This window comes from Oncorhynchus clarkii, chromosome 12 (genome assembly GCF_045791955.1).
Source record: "Oncorhynchus clarkii lewisi isolate Uvic-CL-2024 chromosome 12, UVic_Ocla_1.0, whole genome shotgun sequence".
Classification (NCBI taxonomy): Eukaryota; Metazoa; Chordata; class Actinopteri; order Salmoniformes; family Salmonidae; genus Oncorhynchus; species Oncorhynchus clarkii.
Window position 1 is genome coordinate 38,287,372 of NC_092158.1, and position 22,874 is coordinate 38,310,245.

A 22,874-nucleotide genomic window follows, 5' to 3' on the forward strand; every position below is an offset into this window, starting at 1 on the left:
ATAGATATGTTATTGAATGCGTTTCTATGGGCTATTAGCAGTAAGGCCAAATTCAATGTTTCATTAAATAATTGTTTTATATATACAGTGGGGCAAAAAAGTATTTAGTCAGCCACCAATTGTGCAAGTTCTCCCACTTAAAAAGATGAGAGAGGCCTGTAATTTTCATCATCGGTACACTTCAACTATGACAGACAAAATTAGAAAAAAAAATCCAGAAAATCACATTGTAGGATTTTTTATTAATTTATTTGCAAATTATGGTGGGAAATAAGTATTTGGTCACCTACAAAACAAGCAATATTTCTGGCTCTCACAGACCTGTAACTTCTTCTTTAAGAGGCTCCTCTGTCCTCCTGTATTAATGGCACCTGTTTGAACTTGTTATCAGTATAAAAGACACCTGTCCACAACCTCAAACAGTCACACTCCAAATTCCACTATGGCCAAGACCAAAGAGCTGTCAAAGGACACCAGAAACAAAATTGTAGACCTGCACCAGGCTGGGAAGACTGAATCTGCAATAGGTAAGCAGCTTGGTTTGAAGAAATCAACTGTGGGAGCAATTATTAGGAAATGGAAGACATACAAGACCACTGATAATCTCACTTGATCTGGGGCTCCACGCAAGATCTCACCCCGTGGGGTCAAAATGATCACAAGAACGGTGAGCAAAAATCCCAGAACCACATGGGGGGACCTAGTGAATGACCTGCAGTGAGCTGGGACCAAAGTAACAAAGCTTACCATCAGTAACACACTACGCCGCCAGGGACTCAAATCCTGCAGTGCCAGACGTGTCCCCTTGCTTAAGCCAGTACATATCCAGGCCCGTCTGAAGTTTGCTAGAGAGCATTTGGATGATCCAGAAGAAGATTAGGAGAATGTCATATGGTCAGATGAAACCAAAATATAACTTTTTTGGAGGACAAAGAATGGTGAGTTGCATCCAAAGAACACCATACCTACTGTGAAGCATGGGGGTGGAAATATCATGCTTTGGGGCTGTTTTTCTGCAAAGGGACCAGGACGACTGATCCGTGTAAAGGAAAGAATGAATGTATCGTGAGATTTTGAGTGAAAACCTCCTTCCATCAGCAAGGGCATTGAAGATGAAACGTGACTGGGTCTTTCAGCATGACAATGATCCAAAACACACCGCCTGGGCAACGAAGGAGTGGCTTCATAAGAAGCATTTCAAGGTCCTTGAATGGCCTAGCCAGTCTCCAGATCTCAACCCCATAGAAAATCTTTGGAGGGAATTGAAAGCCTGTGTTGCCCAGCAACAGCCCCAAAACATCACTGCTCTAGAGGAGATCTGCATGGAGGAATGGGCCAAAATACCAGCAACAGTGTGTGAAAACCTTGTGAAGACTTACAGAAAATGTTTGACCTCTGTCATTGCCAACAAAGGGTATATAAAGTATTGAGATAAACTTTTGTTATTGACCAAATACTTATTTTCCACCATAATTTGCAAATAAATTCAAATAGAAATCCTACAATGTTATTTTCTGGATTTTTTCCTTCTCATTTTGTCTGTCATAGATGAAGTGTACCTATGATGAAAATTACAGGCCTCTCTCATCTTTTTAAGTGGGAGAACTTGCACAATTGGTGGCTGACCAAATACTTTTTTGCCCCACTGTATTTTTAAATAGTTACTCAGGCCCTACAATTCAAAATCAAATAGCTAAATGATCCTTGGTTCGACCATCTTAAAACAGTTCCATATGTTAGCTTAGTAGACACCAACCCAGCCCCTTAGTATTGGGGTTTAAAATGTCTCTACACTGCCAAGATGGGGGCATCTAAATTCTTAATAAAATTCAGCTACGACAACGGGCCAACCCTGCCCTTCAAAAACCTTGGACAGCTTTTGTTTGTGGTGCGGCGTGGGGGCAGAGGATGGGTGTCTCTTCATTGGGAGCGGGGGTGATTGATCGTATTGTCTGGGGTGTTGAGGACGGTGGATGGTGGCCCAGACCAGCGTAGCATCTGTGGGGAGAAGATGCTGTCCGTGAGGCTGGCTGGTTGACAGGCTGGCTGGCCAGCTCTGGGACCCAAGGGGCAGCTCGACACTACAGCCCTTTGTGTGGGGGGACTATGGGAGAGTCGTGACCTCATTCCTAGACAAGCGTCTGGGGCAAGAGAGGGCAACAGGGGGCTGGAGGGGGGTGGAGAGGAGTGTCTGTGTCTCTGGCCAGCTCTCACATACCCCCCTCCCCCTTGCCTCCCCCAGTCCACTTGACCCTGAGACTACCCCATCCCCTCAACCCCCCTGTTCGTTAGGTATCAATTTACAACCACAATAGTGAGGTGGATTATTCCTTAAACTACCCATTTTGGTCTCACATGTTGTCGAAAACACAGATATAGCCACGGTTGGTCATTTTCTGTGACAAAGTTAGGGGCGGTATACTTTAAATGTCTGGCGTTTCCCACATCAGGCTCTTCCCCCCCGGTCTGACATAATGGTTGTTGGCCTTTGGCAGAAGTGCAATGAGGGGAGGTCAAAGAGCCGTCTCTTTAATTGTGAGTGGATCTGGCCACCTCCAGATGCGGCACGGTGGATGGTGTGTGCAGTGCAGTTGAGGAGGGAGGGGGAGTCTGTCGAGAGGGAGGGGTCTGCCTATTGATAATACAATGGATTGAGTCTGTGTCTGGGGGTCTCCAGAGACATAGTGAGATGTGTTGTCAGGGTGTCTGCATGTCTGTGGCCAGCTGTGAGGATAATGCATTGTATGCCAGTTAGGTGTTTGAAGTTCATTGTATTATATTTGAGCAGTGAGCGTCTGGTATTGGGGTAGGGGTGTTTGTGAAGTGTCTAGTATCAGAATAGTGTTTGTATAGCCTCTGCCAATGTTTGTAAAATAGCTCTGTCTTCTGGTATTGTGGAGACTGTCTGTCTAACCCCAACTCATAAATTGTCTGATATTCTGTTCAGTTGGTGTTTGTAAAACAACATGTAAAGGACTTGGTATTGTGATTGGAGTTTGTAGAATAGGCCTAGTCTACTCTGTGAATTGTCTGCTACTTGAGAATGCATTAGTAAAATAACCCATAAAGTGTCTGACATCCAAGGTTGTGTGTGTAAAACGTCTGGTGGCATTGAGTCACCATTTTGTAAAACGACTTCTAAAGTGTCTGCTATCGGGGGGGGGGTCGTTGACAGGGACGAGCTCTGTAATTGGCGCTTTCCCAGAAGGTTCTATTTCCTGTAGCGGTGGAGGGCGGGTGGTGTTTCTCTTATCATTGGAGTCTCCTCTCATTCATCACTGCTTCCTGCTCTGCTCTCTCTTTGTCCTGCCGAGGTGTAGCAGGTGTAGCCTAGCTGTGTGGCACCCAGCCTGGCCTGCCCGGACCCCTGGAATAAGAAGCAGGCTAATATGTTCTGACTTTGTCAGATGGGCTCAGCAAACCCAATCAGCAAGGGAAGACAAGCAGGGGTCAGGCCTTCCCCCCTCAACGGCAGAGGTGGAGAATTAACCCACTCCCTAGGCCTATCTATTCCTTCCCTACTGGTTCCTTCAGAAAGATAGAGAGAACCAGTGGTGTTTTTAGCCTGTTATATGGAGGGATGCAATGGAGTGGAGACACATTAGTGCAGGAACAGAACACATAACCCTACCTCTGATCTTGTCCTGTTAACACATTCCTGTTCTCCCTGGGATTCTGTTCAATGTGAAAGGGACTATTATGCTCTCCGGTTACATGGGCGAATATGTCTGAGATCATTGAATTTGTTACGATCAGAAGTTGAAAAAGAAAATGAGAGCCTCACGCTCTAGGAGCTCAGATGCAATAATTCTAGAACCAGTGTTTGGACAGACAAGCTGTCTTCATCAGAGTATAGTGACAAACACTGCGGGTCACTAATTGATATACTTTGAAAAGACACGCACAGGTGTCTGTAGTCATGGCTGTATGTGGCTTGATTTCATTGGTTTATTTAAAGATATAAATAGAACATTTAAAAAATACCTTGGTGTATGAAATGTATACAGCCTCACAAGTGGCAGCTTCATTAAATAGTACCCGCAGAACACCAGTCTCAATGCCAACAGTGAAGAGGTGACTCTGGAATGCTGGCCTTCTAGGCAGAGTTCCTCTGTCCAGTGTCTGTGTTCTTTTGCCCATCTTAATCATTTATTTTTATTGGCCAGTATGAGATATGGCTTTTTCTTTGAAACTCTGCCTGGAAGGCCTCATCCCGGAGTCGCCTCTTCACAGTTGACGTTGAGACTGGTGTTTTGCGGGTACTATTTAATGAAGCTGCCAGTTGAAGACTTGTGAGGCGTCTGTTTCTCAAACTAGACACTCTAATGTACTTGTCCTCTTGCTCAGTTGTGCACCGGGTCCTCCTCTTTCTATTCTGGTTAGAGCCAGTTTGCGCTGTTCTGTGAAGGGAGTAGTACACGGCATTGTACCAGATCTTCAGTTTCTTGGCAATTTCTCGCATGGACTAGCCTTCATTTCTCAGAACAAGATTAGACTGATGAGTTTCAGAAGAAAGTCCTTTGTTTCTGGCCAGTTTGAGCCTGTAATCGAACACACAAATGCTGATGCTCCAGATAATCAACTAGTCTAAAGAAGACCAGTTTTATTGCTTTAATTAGCACAACAGTTTTTAGCTGTGCTAACATAATTGCAAAAGGGTTTTCTAATGCTCAATTAGTCTTTTAAGATGACAAACTTTGATTAGCTAACCCAGCGTGCCATTGGAACACAAGAGTGATGGTTGCTGATAATGGGCCTCTGTACGCCTATGTTGATATTCCATTAAAAATCATCTGTTTCCAACTACAATAGTCATTTACAATGTATACACTGTATTTCTGATCAATTTGATGTTATTTTAATGAACAACAAAATGTGCTTTTCTTTAAAAAACAAGGACATTTCTAAGTGACCCCAAACGTGTGTGTGTGTGTACAGTTGAAGTTGGAAGTTTACATATGTAACAGTATAGCTTCCGTCCCTCTCCTCGCCCCTACCTGGGCTCGAACCAGGGACCCTCTGCACACATCGACATCAGCCACCCTCGAAGCATCGTTACCCATTGCCCCACAAAAGCCACGGCCCTTGTAGAGCAAAGGGAACAACTACTTCAAGGGCTCAGAGCGAGTGACGTCACAAATTGAAACGCTATTAGCGCACACCCCGCTAACTAGCTAGCCATGTCACATTGGTTACACATAAACCTTAGAAGTCAAAGTCAAGGTATTGGAGTAGCCATCACAAAGCCCTGACCTCAATCCTATAGAAAATTTGTGGGCAGAACTGAAAAAGCATGTGCGAGCAACCAGGCCTACAAACCTGACTCAGTTACACCAGCTCTGTCAGGAGGAATGGGCCAAAATTCACCCAACTTATTGTAGGAGGCTTGTGGAAGGCTACCTGAAATGTTGGACCCAAGTTAAACAATTTAAAGGCAATGCTACCAAATACTAATTGAGTGTATGTGAACTTCGTACCCACTGGGAATGTGAAAGAAATAAAAGCTGAAATAAATAATTATCTCTACTATTATTCTGACATTTCACTTGCTTAAAATAAAGTGGTGATCCTAACTGACCGAATAAGTTTTACTAGAATTAAATGTCAGGAATTGTGAAAAACAGAGTTTAAATGTATTTGGCTAAGGTGTTTGTAAACTTCCGACTTCAAGTGTACATGCATACTCACTCACTCACTCACTCACTCACTCACTCACTCACTCACTCCCTGGTGACACTACTGCTGTCACACTGGCATGGTTCAGCAGACACACACTGCAGGCACCGACACGAGAAGCTCAGTCGCTCTGCTTCAGGACACCAGTTTCCTCACCCTCTGCCACACATCCTACAAAAAGATCACCTTAGCCAGTGCAAGGTGTGAAAGAGACAGTGGTGAGGAAATTGGAAACATAGGGAGTGGAAAAGGAAGGGGATAAAATGTTATTTAGCACATGCTTCGTAAACAACATGTGTAGACTAACAGTGAAATGCTTACTCGCGGGCCCTTCCAAACAATGCAGAGAGAGAAAATAGCGAAATAATAGAAAAGTAATAGTACATGTAATAGTACAAATAATAATAAATGCACTGAGTAACGATAACTTGACTATATACACGGAATACCAGTACTGAGTCCATGTACAGCGGTATGAGGTAATTGAGGTAGATATGAACATATAACTAAATGTAAAGTGACTAGGCAACAGGATAGATATTAAATCGTAGCAGCAGCGTACAGTGGGGCAAAAAAGTATTTAGTCAGCCACCAATTGTGCAAGTTCTCCCACTTAAAAAGATGAGAGAGGCCTGTAATTTGCATCATAGGTACACTTCAACTATGACAGACAAAATGAGAAAAAAAATCCAGAAAATCACACCAGGCTGGGAAGACTGAATCTGCAATAGGTAAGCAGCTTGGTTTGAAGAAATCAACTGTGGGAGCAATTATTAGGAAATGGAAGACATACAAGACCACTGATAATCTCCCTCGATCTAGGGCTCCACGCAAGATCTCACCCCGTGGGGTCAAAATGATCACAAGAACGGTGAGCAAAAATCTCAGAACCACACGGGGGGACCTAGTGAATGACCTGCAGAGAGCTGGGACCAAAGTAACAAAGCCTACCATCAGTAACACACTACGCCGCCAGGGACTCAAATCCTGCAGTGCCAGACGTGTCCCCCTGCTTAAGCCAGTACATGTCCAGGCCCGTCTGAAGTTTGCTAGAGCGCATTTGGATGATCCAGAAGAAGATTGGGAGAATGTCATATGAAACCAAAATATAACTTTTTGGTAAAAACTCAACTCGTCGTGTTTGGAGGACAAAGAATGGTGAGTTGCATCCAAAGAACACCATACCTACTGTGAAGCATGGGGGTGGAAATATCATGCTTTGGGGCTGTTTTTCTGCAAAGGGACCAGGACGACTGATCCGTGTAAAGGAAAGAATGAATGGGGCCATGTATCGTGAGATTTTGAGTGAAAACCTCCTTCCATCAGCAAGGGCATTGAAGATGAAACGTGGCTGGGTCTTTCAGCATGACAATGATGCCAAACACACCGCCCGGGCAACGAAGGAGTGGCTTCGTAAGAAGCATTTCAAGGTCCTGGAGTGGCCTAGCCAGTCTCCAGATCTCAACCCCATAGAAAATCTTTGGAGGGAGTTGAAAGTCCGTGTTGCCCAGCAACAGCCCCAAAACATCACTGTTCTAGAGGAGATCTGCATGGAGGAATGGGCCAAAATACCAGCAACAGTGTGTGAAAACCTTGTGAAGACTTACAGAAAACGTTTGACCTCTGTCATTGCCAACAAAGGGTATATAGCAAAGTATTGAGATAAACTTTTGTTTTTGACCAAATACTTATTTTCCACCATCATTTGCAAATAAATTCATAAAAAAAGTGATTTTCTGGAATTTTTTTCTAATTTTGTCTGTCATAGTTGAAGTGTACCTATGATGAAAATTACTGGCCTCTCTCATCTTTTTAAGTGGGAGAACTTGCACAATTGGTGGCTGACTAAATACTTTTTTGCTCCACTGTATGTGATGAGTCAAAAAAGTGTATGCAAAAAGAGTCAAGGCAGACAGTAGCTTTTTGGTTAACTATATAACTAACTATTTAGCAGTCTTATGGCTTGTAAGTAGAAGCTATTCAGGGTCCTGTTGGTTCCAGAAATGGTGCATAAGTACCGCTTGCCGTGTGGTAAGAGGGAGAACAATCTACGACTTGGGTGGCTGGACTGACTATGTTTAGGACCTTCCTTTGACACCGCCTGGTATAGTGGTCCTGGATAGCAAGAAGCTTGGCCCCAGTGATGTAGTGGGCGGTACGCACTAGCGTCTATTGCACCTTAGAGTCGGATGCCAAGCAGTTTCCGTACCAAGCGGATGCAGCTAGTCATGTTGCTCTCAATGGTGCAGCTGTATAACTTTTTGAGGATCTGAGGGCCAATGAAAAAAGCCTCCTGAGGGGGAAGAGACATTGTCATGCCCTCTTCACGACTGTGTTGGGGTGTGTGGACCATGATAGATCCTTAGTGATGTGGACACGAGGTCTCTGACCTCTTCCCTATAGGCTGTCTTATGTCAGTGATCAAGTCTTGCAACTTCGTGTCATCAGCAAGCTTAATGATGTTTGAGACGTGCACAATCGTGAGGAAGGTAGGGAAAAGAGAAAGGGAGAGAGAGCCGGGCCCACACTGGTACGAATAGAGAGCAGGGAGCGCCAGACGCCGCCTGAGGAGAAAGCCTCGTCAGTCATGAATTATTCACGCCATAATTTCTCTGGAACCAACCAACACAACCCCCCTCCATTCACGGCCCTGCATTAAAGATGCAGTATGTGTGTGTGGTGGGGGGGTGCTGGCCATTGGCGGAAGTGGGAGATTGTTTAAGCTGAGAGGTCTCTGAGGAAAGAGACATGTAACGGATGTTTCGTCCAACTCTTTCACTGTGTACTCATTCATTTCCCCCCTTTTCCATTTAATCTTCAGTCTATCTCAATCCCTCTTTCACTCACTCGCTCGCTCTCCCTCCCCCCCTCCTTTCATTCGTTGCCTCATCCTCTTGTCTTTCCTCTTCTTGCCCTCTGTCATGTCAGGGCTGGCAGGACCCTCTCTCGTGGGCACTGATGTGCAGGGCATAGGCTGAGTCATGAGCCCCCTTGCCCCTGACCGCTGACTCGTCTGCCCCCTGTAGCCAGCCTGTAGCCCAGACACGGGGGTTAGCCTCAGCCAGGCCAGGCCACAGCCAGTGTGAGGCTTGGCAAGCAGCCACTTGGCTTACAGACCCAGTGGCAGAGGGTGGGGGAAAGAGAGAGAACTCTTGCCATGGTGCAACAGTGACCCAGTGGTAAAAGGACGGAGTGGTGGAAAGAGGGAGGGGGGAGAGAGAGAAATCCATCCATGGTACTAACCCCATTTTTAACGGATTGACGTAGATTGACAGATCTACGTAAGCATAACTGGTACCATGGAATCTGTCGGTAAGGAATGGGGTGTGTGGGATAACGAGCAACATTAGTTCCTGGGTTTGGGTTTTTCGTCACAAGTTATTTGGACAAATCCCGATTTCGCAGGTGTTAGCATCTTTGGAATTTCGGAAGGGGAGGGGACATTCACCTAGTTGCCCTTCACTGACAAAGAAAGAGGGTTCCTGTTCCACTCATCATTCTAGCATCTCTTCTCTTACCACATATGGATCCAGAACTTAATCGAGAAGCTGACCAGTTACGCAGGACTTTAGTTCTGGGTTAACCAAGATTAACCCCGTGGTAGGGACCGCGAGGGGAAAGAAATAAAAGGGAGAAATGGAGGGAGAGCAGCTCTCCACCCTCAAGGAATAGACATTCTATTTCCCTATTTCTCACTTCAGTTCAAATACCATTTTATGCTCTCTGTACAAAACAAGTGACCTCGTTTGAAACCCTCAACACAGGCAACAAAAAAAACATAAATGACGCAAATGCTGTTTCTAAACTTAGGCGCTTTCTCTCTCCTCTTCATAACGTAGACTAATGCTGTAGCGTAACCTCTATAGTGGAGAGCTGGGATGCGTGGAGATGAGAGCTAGTTGGCCCGAGTAGTACACCCTGAGGGTCTCCACTGTACGCTGCTTATTTCATTGAACAATGACCGCACAGGTCCAGTGCACTCAAACACGAAACGAGAGCCACTCAGTGGGTCGACTATTAAAAGAGGAGAGAGGGTTACTTAAAAGCTGAATATGAAAAGAAGCCATTGTCTATGTCCTGGACTGTCACTGGGGGAAAGAAAGGCAGGCCTAGAAGAAACCGTGTTCATGTGACCGTTGTGCTTAGATTATATTTGGTTAAATGGTGGCAGCCAGTGGCGGGATCCCTGAGGAAAGGTTAGGTGATGGCCACCATGTTTGAAGTAAAGCTCATCAACTCATTTCTGTATCAGACTCTCATCCTCTTCCTCTCTTCTCCTCCCTTACACTCCTCACCCTCTTTATTTCCTCCTCTCTCACTCTCTCCCGCTGCTCCCTCCAGCTAGCTGAGACGTGTGTGTGTGTGTGTGTGTGTGTGTGGACCTGCAGGCTTGCTTCCCTGGAGTTCTGGGCTGGTTTCCAGGACGGGGAGCTCCCTGGTGGTGTAGAGAGAGGGGAAGCCCTGCTGTTTACTCCTCTCTTGTGCTCTCTGGAGCTATTTACCATACTACCCTGCCTGCGTACTGTATGCTGCCTACAGGTTTAACTGCCATCCCTACTTCATTCGTCTCCATATACATTGGCATACCTCACCCTGCTGTCTCTTCTGGCCTGATCAAACAGCATCATCTACATGGCGTATACCATATCATTAAAAAATAGATATATTTCCAGTGCCACCACCATAACAACCCTTATTAAGTGTTTGGAAAGGAGAAGTAATCAACATCTTAAAATGAATAGATTTGGTAGATAGTATTTCATTATTTTGACCCCCTTCTTCTCAGAGAATGGTGCTGGAATGTACAGAGGCTGTTTTACAGGCTTCTGACCAAACTTGCTATTTTTTATTTTGCATTGATCTTAACTTTTTTGGTAAATAATGTTTCTGTCATCGTTTTCTATGACAAAAAGAGCTTCAGGACTTCAGAGCCGTGATTTCTTACCTCGATTTGGATAAAGATTTCTACTTTAATGAGTCGGCGGCGCAGGACATACTGCTCACCCCGGACCAGGACCTAATCCCCGACACTCGGAAGACAAAGTGACGGCGATAATATAGAGGCCGACTTACGGGCACCCTGATGAAACAACAGCAGCGAGTAAATAAACGGCCTCTATCCTCTGTTCTATTGCGAATATACAATCGTGGGAGAACAAACTGGACGAGCTCCATTCAAGACTATCCTATCAACGGAACCTGAAGAACTGTATTATCCTATGTTTCTCTAAAATGTTGCTGAACAAGGACACGGATAATATTCTTGCTGGTTTTTCAAAGCGTCGGCAGGACAGAACAGCAGCGTCGGGTAAGCTCAAGGGGCAACAGTTTGTGCGTCATCTCTAAAATTAAGGAAGTCACGAGGTTCTGCTCGCCTTAGTTAGAATACCTCATGATAAGCAGTAGACCATGCCATTTACCAATTTTCTAATCTATATTTTTCGTAGCTGTCTATCTCAAACTGTTGCTAGCACGAAGACCGCACTCAACGAACTGTATAGGGCCATAAGTGAACAAGAAACTGCTCATCCAGAGGCAGCGCTCCTATTGGCCGGCAATTTTAATGCACGAAAACTGAAATCCATTTTACGTAAGGTCACCTGTGCAACTAGAGGCGACCATAACTCTTATCCTGATTCCTGCTTACAAGCAAAAAACTCAAATAGGAAGTACCAGTGATGCGCACAATATTGAAGTGGTCCGATGAAGTGGATTCTTCGCTAGCACAGACTGGATTATGTACTGGGACTCATCCGATGGCATTGAGAAAATGACCACATTAGCCATCGGCTTCATTAAAAGTGCACCAACAATGTCGTCCCCACTGTTGACCGTATGTACATATCCCAGCCAGACGCTATGGATTACAGGCAACATCCGCACTGAGCTAAGGACAAGAGCTGCTGCTTTCAAGGAGCAGGACACCTGGATGCTTATATGAAATCCTGCTATGCCCGCTGAAAAACCATCAAACAGGTAACATGTCTAAATGACTATCGCCCGTGGTACTCGCATCTGTAGCCATAACATGCTTTGAAAGACTGGTTATGGCTCACATCAACACCTTCCCAGACATCCAATTCGCATACCGCCCCAACAGATCCACAGATGACACAATCTCTATTGCACTCCACACTGTCCTTTCCCACTTGGACAAAAAGAACACCTACGTGAGAACGCTGTTAATTCGCTACAGCTCAGTGTTCAACACCATAGTGCCCTCAAAGCTCCTCAAAAAAGCTATGGACCCTGGGACTAAACACCTCCCTCTGCAACTGGATCCTGGATTTCCTGATGGGACACCTCCAGGCGGTGAGGGTAGGTATCAACACATCCGCCAGGCTGACCCGCAACACAGGGGCCCCTCAGGGGAGCGTGCTTAGTCCCCTCCTGTACTCTCTTTTCACCCACAATTGCGTGGCCGCGCATGACTGCAACGCTTCAAGTTCCTTGGTCTACACATCAATAAGGATCTATCATGGTCCAAACACACCAACACAGTTGTGAAGAGAGCACGACAACTCCTCCACCCTCTCAGGAGGTTGAATAGTTTTGGCATGGGCCCAGATCCTCAAAAGGTTCTACAGCTGCACCATTGAGAGCATTTTGACTTCATGGCATTTGACCGCAAGGCGCTACAGAGGGCAGTGCGTACGAGCCAGTACAGCACTGTGGCTGAGCTCCCTGCAATCCAGGACCTATATACTAGGTGATGTCCGAGGAAGGCCCTAAGAATTGCCAAAGACTCCAGACACCCAAGTCATAGACTGTTCTCTCTGCTACTGTACGGCAAGTGGTACCCATGCACCTCCAAGCCATAAGACTGCTAAATAGTTTGTCCTGTTTGCTATTTGGTTAACTATTTAACTATCTGTATTGACCCTTTTTTGCACAAACCTTTTTTTACTCATCCAATACGCTGCTACTACTGTTGACTATCTGTCACTTTATTCATAGTTTATATACATATCTACCTCAATTACCTCGTACCCCTGCACCTCATTTTGGTACTTGTATCCCTTGTATATAGCCAAGTTATCGTTACTCCTCATGTATCGATTATTTTTCCGTCATGTTTTACTTTTCTATTATTTCTCTTTTCTTCTGCGTTGTTGGGAAAGGCCCGTAAGTAAGCACTTCACTCCACACCTGTTGTTTACCTGTTGTATTCGTGTGACGAATACATTTTTGTTACATTTTATGAGACAATCTAACAGCCTATTATCTAGAAAGATAACTCCGAACACATTTTCGCTAATGACAGCTTTTTAGCTGGTTAAACAAAGGTTAGCCATGTTTTGGCAGAAATGTATGTCCAAGTCAAAAAAGCTTACCAGCAGCCAGCGGCACTTTCTGAGACTGGTACTCGCGGGTGCTTTTTCAAAGCCAATGTTACATACTCCAAGTGTAATTAGCTCCAATTAATGTAATTTGCTCAATATTAGAAGTTGAGAAATAATGATGACTTTATGAAGAACATATTCACTTCTTTAATTCAAAATTAATTTTCTGTTTCTAGCAATATTCATAAAAACACATTGAAAAGAATAATAAATATGAATCAATTGAAATGTATATTTTTGCGGACCCCCTGCAGGCTGAATACCCCTGCTGTGAATCGTGTGTCCTGAGGATCCGTGTTTACTGGGCTAGCCGTTATTGGCCACGTAATCATTATCATTAAGCCTTTTTATCCATCAGTCAGAATGTGAAGATCAGTTTTATGCAGAAAGTCTGTCTATCAAATTCGGGCCAATTGCATTTGCAGTTCTCAAGCAGATTGTCTTGGTGTGTGTGTGAGTGCGTGTGTCCCTGTCGAGATCCAGAAAGACTTGTGAGTTCTCTTGGCCAGGGCAGGAGTGTTATGTTGAAACCAGATGTTGAGCGATGTTTCCGCTTTGTCACGTGGCCCCTTACATAAATGTCATCTGTACAGTAGCCAGTGCCGATGGGCGATTAGCAGGCCCAGCTGCTCCCTCCCCGGGAGTGGGAAAAGTCCAACACGCAAGCTAACGTTAGCTTAGCGTTAGCCTAGCTCAGCAAAGCATGGCCTGTGTCAGCCAGCCCCCAGCGTCTGACAGAGAGGCTCCTTGGAGGAACAGGGGAGGGAGGGAAAGGGGGGAAAGAGGGCAAACTGGTGTACACAACAGCCAGTCAAAGGAGGCACACCTAAACACATCATCAAAATGGAGTGTGAGAAAGTGAGACGAGGAGAGAGGATACGACAGAGACCCAGGCATTCGAAAAGCTCTTAATGTCTCATAGTTGTTTTTCCTACCCTGCAAGGTAGGGTTGATCACCTTAAAATATATGACGCAAGGTTTCAGTAATAGGTTACAGAGGTTATATTGTGTCACAGGACACACATGTGCTTTGCTAGTGTCACAGAGTACACCTCTGCTGTGTCCTAAGTGTGACTGAAATGTCCACTTGTCTCATGTGGGCCAGTCATTTAGAAGTGTGTGTGTGTGTGTGTGTGTGTGTGTGTGTGTGTGTGTGTGTGTGTGTGTGTGTGTGTGTGTGTGTGTGTGTGTGTGTGTGTACACACACGAGTGTAGGTGCATGCACTCCACTAACTGGCTGCTGCTAACTCCATTACAGTGGTCAGTTCTGTTTTGGAGCATGCTGTGCATTCCAATAGGGAGGCCTCATGTAAGGCCTTTTTGTGCCCAGCTGAGATTTATTCAGAGACGTATTTAATAAAATTTTACTATCAAACACGCCTGCTCTGTTCAAATGGACATTGAAATTGGCCATAATCAGATATACTTTAATGGCGAGGCGTTGCAGTCGCTCCACTGTTGGTTGCCCAAGATGAGATTCATCATTGGTTGAGTAAGGTCGGAAACAACGGAGCAGTTTGTTTTGATTGGAGCGCTTCTATATTTTCTTATTTTTGTGACTTCATTTCAAATTAGTTTTATTTTCATCTACCGCAGCCTGCAGATTCGACACTCAACCCAGTTTCTCACAAGTTAAGCAGGCACATAATGCTACAGAAATAGCCGGCTGTTGAAGTTGGCCCGTTTTTCAGGCCTAACAGTGCTTTTAGAAGTTAATTAATGAACAGAGCTCACATTTGCATGTAGCGTCGCTACTTTTCGCATGAATGGTAATTTAACTAGAAACAACTGAGTCATGCAGAATGTGTGCAGTGGGGAAAAGAGGGCACGACGAGGAGGAGTGTGTGTGTGTGTGTGAAAATGTGCAAATAAATGTATGCTGCCTGCCCTACGCTTTTCCTTTAAATCTTTACACTCGTGGAAATTGGCCTATATGGGTAGGGCTAAATTTAAATGTTTCTTACAGAAGAAATATGAAAAGCGTACGCATAATCATGGTAACAGTTTGGAGACTATAGGAAAATGATTAGACCAAAGTTGAGGACAAAACAGTTCACCTGACACAAGACTGAATCCTGACATTACATTGCTCTGTTGTACTTTTTTGATTAAATCTGAAAATTCTCTGGATACATTCGGTAACATGATAAGAATATTGCTCGGAAATGTGGGGTAGGTGCAACATATCATTTTAATGCACTTTTATGACTTGTTGTTTTGTTTGGAACACAGCCCTGCATCCCCGCCATCACACAATTACTGTTGTTACTACGCAATCCAGAAACCAGAAACCATCCACTATAAATAGCAATCTGGTGGTCAGGTGGGCATCATTTGAAAGCCTATTGTATTGCCGACATGACTAGCTAAGTTCTAAAATAGGATATACAAGTGTTAGGCTTTCACAATGCAATTCAGGGAAACAGATTGGAATTTTGTTCGGCAAAGAAATGAGTCATGAGTGCGTTCAGGTGCGTGTGCCGCGGCAAAGTTTCTTCACAATAGACAAACATTCTGGGTATGATGCCATGTCATCTTGTGACTGTATATCAAACAGAGGGATCATAAACGTTGACATTGTATATGACATGAGTTTTATGATGTGGAAGTTTGAGGTGCCCAGTAGGACTCACGGCTTGCTTGTATGACATCAAGCTGTATTTGTTATCATCGTTAACGCCTCATATTTGAAAATGCATAGTCCTCTTCATTTACATAATTTCTCTCACTCGGACAACCAAACGTGTGTAAAAGTTGCCGTGGGGGTGGGGTGGGGGCAACTTTTTGTTCAGAACGGCTGTCAGTCCAAACCCAAACAGCGCAGAGCCAGAGCTTGTGTTACTGTCCAATTTAGTTGTTTATCAGTCCCCAAATCTGCCATTTTCAACCCATATACGGGTACGAGTGAAAAGGGTACACAGAGCGTCCTCTCTGCTCTCATTCAAGGGTAGCACAAGGTGATATACTCTGTTTTGTCTTCCCACCTTTTCCCAGAGAACAAGCCTACCCTCAGGGAGAGTTTTGACAAATCAGGACCCCAATTTCATATGTTTAACGTATTTCTATGCTCCGGATCTGGGAACAAAAGGTAACACTGCCTCATCTATCAGAGTTGACAGCAGGGATTTTTTTTTAGAATGCAGTGAAAATGGGGCATGGCTTTTCTAAACTAAACACATGGTTTGTTTGTAAGAGGTTTCAGCTCAATACTGTGGTGATAAAGCCCATGTCTGAGGTATTATAGACTATGGAAACGGAGGATTTGGTCATTTTTCACCATATGGGAATGTATTGTGTTTTACGCTCCCACAAAGTAGCATTGTTATGAGACGCTAATCATTTTCCCTTTTTGTGTTGCAGGATCTGCGAAAGCTGGTAGCTCCGTTGCTCAAAGGCTTCCAAGCAGAGGTGAGTGCTAATTTAAAACTCTAGATAATTTTACACCTAGCTTTCTTTATCCATTATGGATGTGTTTGTGTGTAGCCTACAGTACAATGTGTATGTAGTGAGGGATGGTGGCCATTTTGTTTTTGCGGGGGAACAGTGGCTCCCTGACGTACCCCATAAAGGCTGACATTTGCTGTCTCTGCCTGGCCAGACTGCTGCTGGCTGGCTGCTCTGCTCTCCTGCTGGAGGAGCTTTCCCTACCTCAGTGGAGCCCTCGCCAGGGGAGTCCATTATTTGTGTCCTTTTATGAGGCTCTCTAGCTCCCAGCCATGTTTAAATTGCATCCCCTTAAAAGATTCCAGCCAAACCACTCCTGATCAGAGCTGCGATCTGAAAGTCCAGGCAGATATGCCTTTCTCCGTTTCATAACTCACCACCCCCAACCTCCCCATTATGTGTCACATCGTCTGATGCAAAGCTCCTCTTGATGCCAAAATGAATGTCATTGGCCTCCTGAATCATTCCTTGCGTATTGGGAGAAACTTGTTGCCTATTGTGTCTCCTGTACTGAGGCTCTGCCTTTTCTGTGTGTGTGATGTTGTGGTATCATTGCCTCAGAAATGTGAACAGGGGTATGTGGATTAAAGGGGGGGGGGGGGGCTGATGGCAATGGCACTTTAACTCTCTAGTCTGGAGGAGGGTGGGGGGGCTCACATGAGGGAGCGCAATGCCCACTATGCCTGCACCGGGTTTAAATCCCTGACCCTGACAATGCGCCCTGACAGCCTAGGCCAGCCACAGGGGAGAGCAGCCCTGCTGATTTAACATTTTGTCCTGAGAGCCCTTGCGCCGCTCCGAAAGTATGGTAACTTCAGCATTGATTTAGGGGACTTTAATGATAATAATGTGAGCTGTGAGACTTGAGGCGGGAAAGGGGAGGAGGGGTGTGCGAGTGAGAGCTGTGTTTCTGGCGCCATCTCTTAATTCCTCCTCCTCGAGTGCCACTCCTGCAGTAAATAAGGGCTTAGTGATTTGAGGCTTTATGGAGAGCATCAATACAGGCCCAGCCTGACTCCTCTCAGTGCTTCACTGCTATTCTGCTACTGCTGGGTCTGCCTCCTGCCTCGGCTGAGTCAATTCACTTTTAATATCTTTGTCGTATCAGGAGATGTTTTGAATTGAAATTCTATGAATCAATTATAAAGAAAAACCTGTATTGAATATGTACTGATGTGGTCACAGTTGCGAACAATTCATTGTTTATGTTTGTTTGAGGGACTTTAATTCATTCATAAAACTGTCAACCGTTTTAGGAGACAGATGCAAGTGTTGCAGTCTTCAAATTTGTCCCCTGTCTTGCTCAGTTCATATTTAATTTGGTAATGATGGAGGACAGTAAGATTTTATCACTTTGTCAGATTGCATTTTACATTCAGAACATGTGTTTGTGAGTCTCCCTCGCTAATTCATGATATAAAATGTTTTGAATTCAGTCTAGTCTAGTCTGGAGCTCTCTTTCTTGTGTAATGCTTGTGTCCATGACAACTCTCACCCTGATGATGTGTCAAGACTACAGACAGAGCATCACTAGTTGTCTGACCCATGAGTAATCTCTCTTCAGGGAATACTGTCCTGTTTCTGATTTTCCTGTTCAAGGAGGATTTACCAGTACTATCCAGTGTTACTTAGTAGAACAAACATTCTTACAATTTGATAAAGAAATGGCCCTAAAACGGAACCCTGTGGTGCACCTTTCTTTTGATTGGGTGTTTGCTACCTTATTTGTGTTTACAATAAATTGCTAGCATGCTCAAAGATATTCTATTACTTTTAAGTTGATGCATATTAAGTTAATTCCACTGCACTGAGAAATGTGATTATTAGATAAATCCCTTCAGAGAAACCGTTCATTGTAATCTTGGGAGTGCGCATTGAAATCAAACTGTCACACATGTTTGTTTTGATCACCTTGATCAGCACGTGTCTCACAACTCTATCTATAAGAACCATTGTGTTGCCACAGTACACCCAGTAACCCAGTCAGATACATATCCCTGACCGTAATTAGTCACCATTACTTAATTATATTCATATTCCTGTCGGCTCTTTAAATTATTATTTTTAAATGTTCTTAAACAAAGCCCACTCTCTCACTAAGAGGCCCAAGAATTTGGCTGCCCTCTATAGGGTTGCTAAATAAAACTCCTAACTGCTACTGTGTGACATGACATGACTCAGTAATTGGTCAGTGGCTACTATAGAGGCTGAAATATAGACCTCTGGACAGGAAATCCCCAATAAGAAACAGAATGCAGATGGGATTTAATAAAGTAAGAGAGATGATAAATAAAGTACAGTAAACCCAGCCTTGCTTCAAATGTCTGTCATTCTCAAACCATCTCAAAATGGCTCTCGCCGATGCCTCCCAGTAAAGAAGCTTCTTAAGCCACTAAAAGCATTTCTTTATAATTCAGCAGCGAGGAGCGCCATGTAACTTTCATGAAGTTAAAGGGGCTGGAAAGACGGCTCCCTGTACACCTCTCTCAGGCAGGGCGGAACCGCACTGCAGCCCGTCTGGCCCATTAGCGTTCATTGTGGTTGGCGCAAGGGCCCCCAGGCCTATTATTGACGGAGGTAATCGCCCCTGTTTAAATCAACCCAGGTTTAAAAATACCCCTCACCCACGTCACACCGGCCCGGCTCAGGCACCAGTCTGAGATTCCTGCAGCCATTTTCATTTATCTCCTCTGTGAATAAATAGGACGATTGGCAAGGACAGGAGAAGTCCCCTGACCTTCGCAAAGTCCCAACTTATCATCACGGGAATTTAGGGTTTCACTTTGTTTTCCATGAGCATCAGCTGGGTGAGAGATAACGATATACTGTAGATCTCAGTATATACTGTAGATCTTCTCGTATTTGTGGACTGCTTAAATAGGAAGAAAAACAAATTACAAAATGGATACTCTTGGTGTGATTCAAAGTAGCAGATTGTCAGATGCAGAAGATGCAGTACACAAGCATTTCGGCTCTCCATAGGGGGAACAAGAGAAATAAGGTTATTTTTCTGCTCCCTCTGTTCATTATCTACAAGGCAGAGCATGACGTGCGGTGCATTAGAATATCTGAGATGTCTGAGATACTTCTGGAAGCCCTCAAGGGTTAGGGAAAGGGCCAAGCCAGGCAGCCAGATCTCTTTCAGTTTTTTTATTTGTGAAATGAGCGAGCGCTTCTTTTCCTGTCAGGAAATGAGAACACAATGGGGAACAGAGCTCAGCATGCGGCGCCCACAGGCCCATGTGGACACACACCACAGCAGGGGGGAGGTGGGGGAGGAAGGGAGCGGTGGAGAGCTCAATGGCATCTTTCTACTATACCCCCCCCCCCCCCACACCCCCACGCTGCGGCTGTAGCCTCCCCCTGTCTACGTACACACACATATGCATGCCCACAAACACATTCCTGGCATCTCCTGATTCTGCCCCTACTGTCGCCAAAACCTCTGAGGGAACACGTCCTTGCATGTAGCGTGAAGTGTGACGCGTGTATATGTCATGTGTGACGCCACCAGAGTGTTCTGTCTATCCCTGGACCACCTCTTCTTCTCCAAGACACCGCTCAGAGTCTATCTCAGATACACTATATATACCAAAGTATTTGGACACCCCTTCAAATTCGTGGACTTGGCTATTTCAGCCACACCCGTTGCTGACATGTGTATAAAATTGAGCACACAGCCATGCACTCTCTATAGACAAACATTAGCAGTAGAATGGCCTTACTGAACAGCTCAGTGACTTTCAACGTGGGACCGTCATAGGATGTCATCTTTCCAGCAAGTCAGTTTCTCAAATTTCTGCCCTGCTAGAGCTGCCCGGTCAACTGTAAGTACTGTTATTGTAAAGTGGAATCGTCTAGGAGCAACAACGGATCAGACGCAAAGTGGTAGGCCACACAAGCTCACAGAACGGGACCGCCGAGTGCTGAACCGCATAAAAATAGTCTGTCCTCGGTTGTAACACTCACTTCCGAGTTTCAAACTGCCTCTGGAAGCAACGTCAGCACAAGAGCTGTTAGTCGGGAGCTTCATGAAATGGATTTCCGTGCCTGAGAAGCCGCATTCAAGCCCTAAGATCACAATGCGCAATGCCAAGCGTTGGCTAGAGTTGTGTAAAGCTCGCCGCCATTGGACTCTAGAGCAGTTGAAACGCGTTCTCTGGAGGGATGAGTCTGGGTATGGCGGATGCCAGGAGAATGCTACCTGCCCCAATGCTTAGTGCCAACTGTGTAGTTGGGTGGAGGAGGAATAATGGTCTGGGCCTGTTTTTCATGGTTCGGGCTAAGCCCTTTAGTTCCAGTGAAGGGAAATCTTAACGCTACAGCATACAATGACATTCTAGACGAGTCTGTGCTTCCAACTTTGTGGCAACAGTTTGGGGAAGGCCCTTTCCTGTTGCAGCATGACAATGCCCCTGTGCACAAAGCAAGGTCCATACAGAAATGGTTTGTCTGAAATCAATGTGAAAGAACTTGACTGGCCTGCACAGAGCCCTGACCTCAACCCCATCGAACATCTTTGGGATGAATTGGAACGCCGACTGCGAGCCAGGCTTAATCGCACAACTTAACTAATGCTCTTGTGGCTGAATGGCAAGTCCCTGCAGCAATGTTCCAACATCTAGTGGAAAGCCTTCCCAGAAGAGTTGAGGCTGTTGTAGCAGCAAAGGGGGGACCAACTCCATATTAATGCTCATGATTTTGGAATGAGATGTTCGACGAGCGGGTGACCACATACTTTTGATCATGTAGTGTATATTTGCTGTGGCAGTAAAACGTTTCTTGATGACAAACTGTCATCATAAATTAAATTGGGAAGGAAGAACATAGATCGAATCACTCAGCGGCATCGAAAGAAATCAGTTGCTAAGGAATGAGGTTTAAATGTGAGTAAATCTTTAGCATGCAGTGTTAGGCTATTATTTTATTAAGGTCACACAGAATCAGTGTTACTCATTCAAGCCCCACCAAGCCTAGTCAGGCAACCGAATGATACAGAGACCTTCAGGAGACGTGATGGCTGTGGCAGAGAGAGACATGTACAAAGTGGCATAGGAGTGGGACAAATGCAGGAAGTCACTACTGATTTTGCATAATTGCGGTGTAATTTTGGATGGCTGTCTCTTCGTAAGGGCACCGGGAGCCCAGGGAGAAGGCTGTGAAGTTGGCAGCTCTCACAGCGCTGGGATTAGTGCAACACTCACTGACAGTGTGTGTGTGTGTGTGTGTGTGTGTGTGTGTGTGTGTGTGTGTGTGTGTGTGTGTGTGTGTGTGTGTGTGTGTGTGTGTGTGTGTGTGTGTGTGTGTGTGTGTGTGTGTGTGTGTGTGTGTGTGTGTGTGTGTGTGTGTGTGTGTGTGTGTGTTAGCATAGGCGTACAATAAAAAGGAGTGCCTGGGAAGGGCCTCAACCTTTTAGGTCATTAAAAGTGTTTTTTCAAGAGGATAATGTGTGAATTTCACATACAATATGTGTGGGATTGTGTAAAGGCATACCTGTCCTCGAACCCTCTCCTCTCTGCCACCATATCCTTGAATAAGGTGTCCATCCCATATATGATTTAGCCTCTCTTCAGTGGCCCTCCCCCCGACACACAGAGACAGGGGTAACTGTGATGATGGCACAGGGTGGTGCCCGCTCTCTGTGATCTCCCTATGACATTGACGCTGATGCCAGGCGACACCCGCTCTGCCCCAGAAGAGCGACGTGTCAGCCATCACAGACCATCACTGTGTCGCCGCTCCGCTCGCCCATCCTATCTTAGATTCACTCGTAATAAATGATCTAGGATCAGATTACCCAACTCCCGATACTCTCCTCCAGCATTAGGGGGATTACAAAAACATCTGACCCTGGACTAGTGGTTAGAGAAACATCAACCTGTTTTTGTAATGTTAGGCTACAGCGATGAGGATAGTTAGTAGAACTAGATATCCATACTACTGTAGCTGCCTACAAGTAGTGTTTTAGACCTGGCCCCCATACGACAACCCCAGATAACAGAGATGGCGCGAGCTAGCTGTTTCCTGTTTCCCTGGGAAGCCCAGCTCTATGCTCTTAAGTCACCATCCTCTCAGACTATAATTCCCTGCTTAAAAGAAAGCTGCAAAGCCAGTAATGCCTCCTACCCAGCCCAAAAAGAAACACACTCAAACTCTCTCTCTCTCTCTCTTTCTCTCACACACCACTCTAGATCAGTTATCCACAGCTTCAAACTTGCTCTGCAATTACAGGGTTAGGCCAGGTCACAGACAGAGACGAGGCCAACGGTGTCCCCTGGACCCTAAGCCAGTGCCAAAGCCTTCCTTGTGTTTCATCTCGCTTCTACTAGCGTCATTAGGTTAGCAACTGCCATGCTATTTTTAAGTTGTTCCCGCACCCCTAAAGAGTCTAGATCATTAGAGAGGTGTTAT

General features: G+C 45.1%; 1 protein-coding gene across 4 annotated transcripts in view; it reads left to right on the forward strand.

Annotated features, from left to right (window-relative positions):
* Positions 1-22,874, forward strand: part of LOC139423154 (homeobox protein cut-like 1) — a 247,218-nt gene that overhangs the window by 117,226 nt on the left and 107,118 nt on the right. For all 4 annotated transcript variants that reach the window (XM_071174851.1, XM_071174853.1, XM_071174854.1 and 1 more), the window contains exon 3: positions 16,380-16,427. In XM_071174851.1, the coding sequence (XP_071030952.1) occupies positions 16,380-16,427 (48 nt within the window). The remainder of the gene's footprint in view (positions 1-16,379; positions 16,428-22,874) is intronic.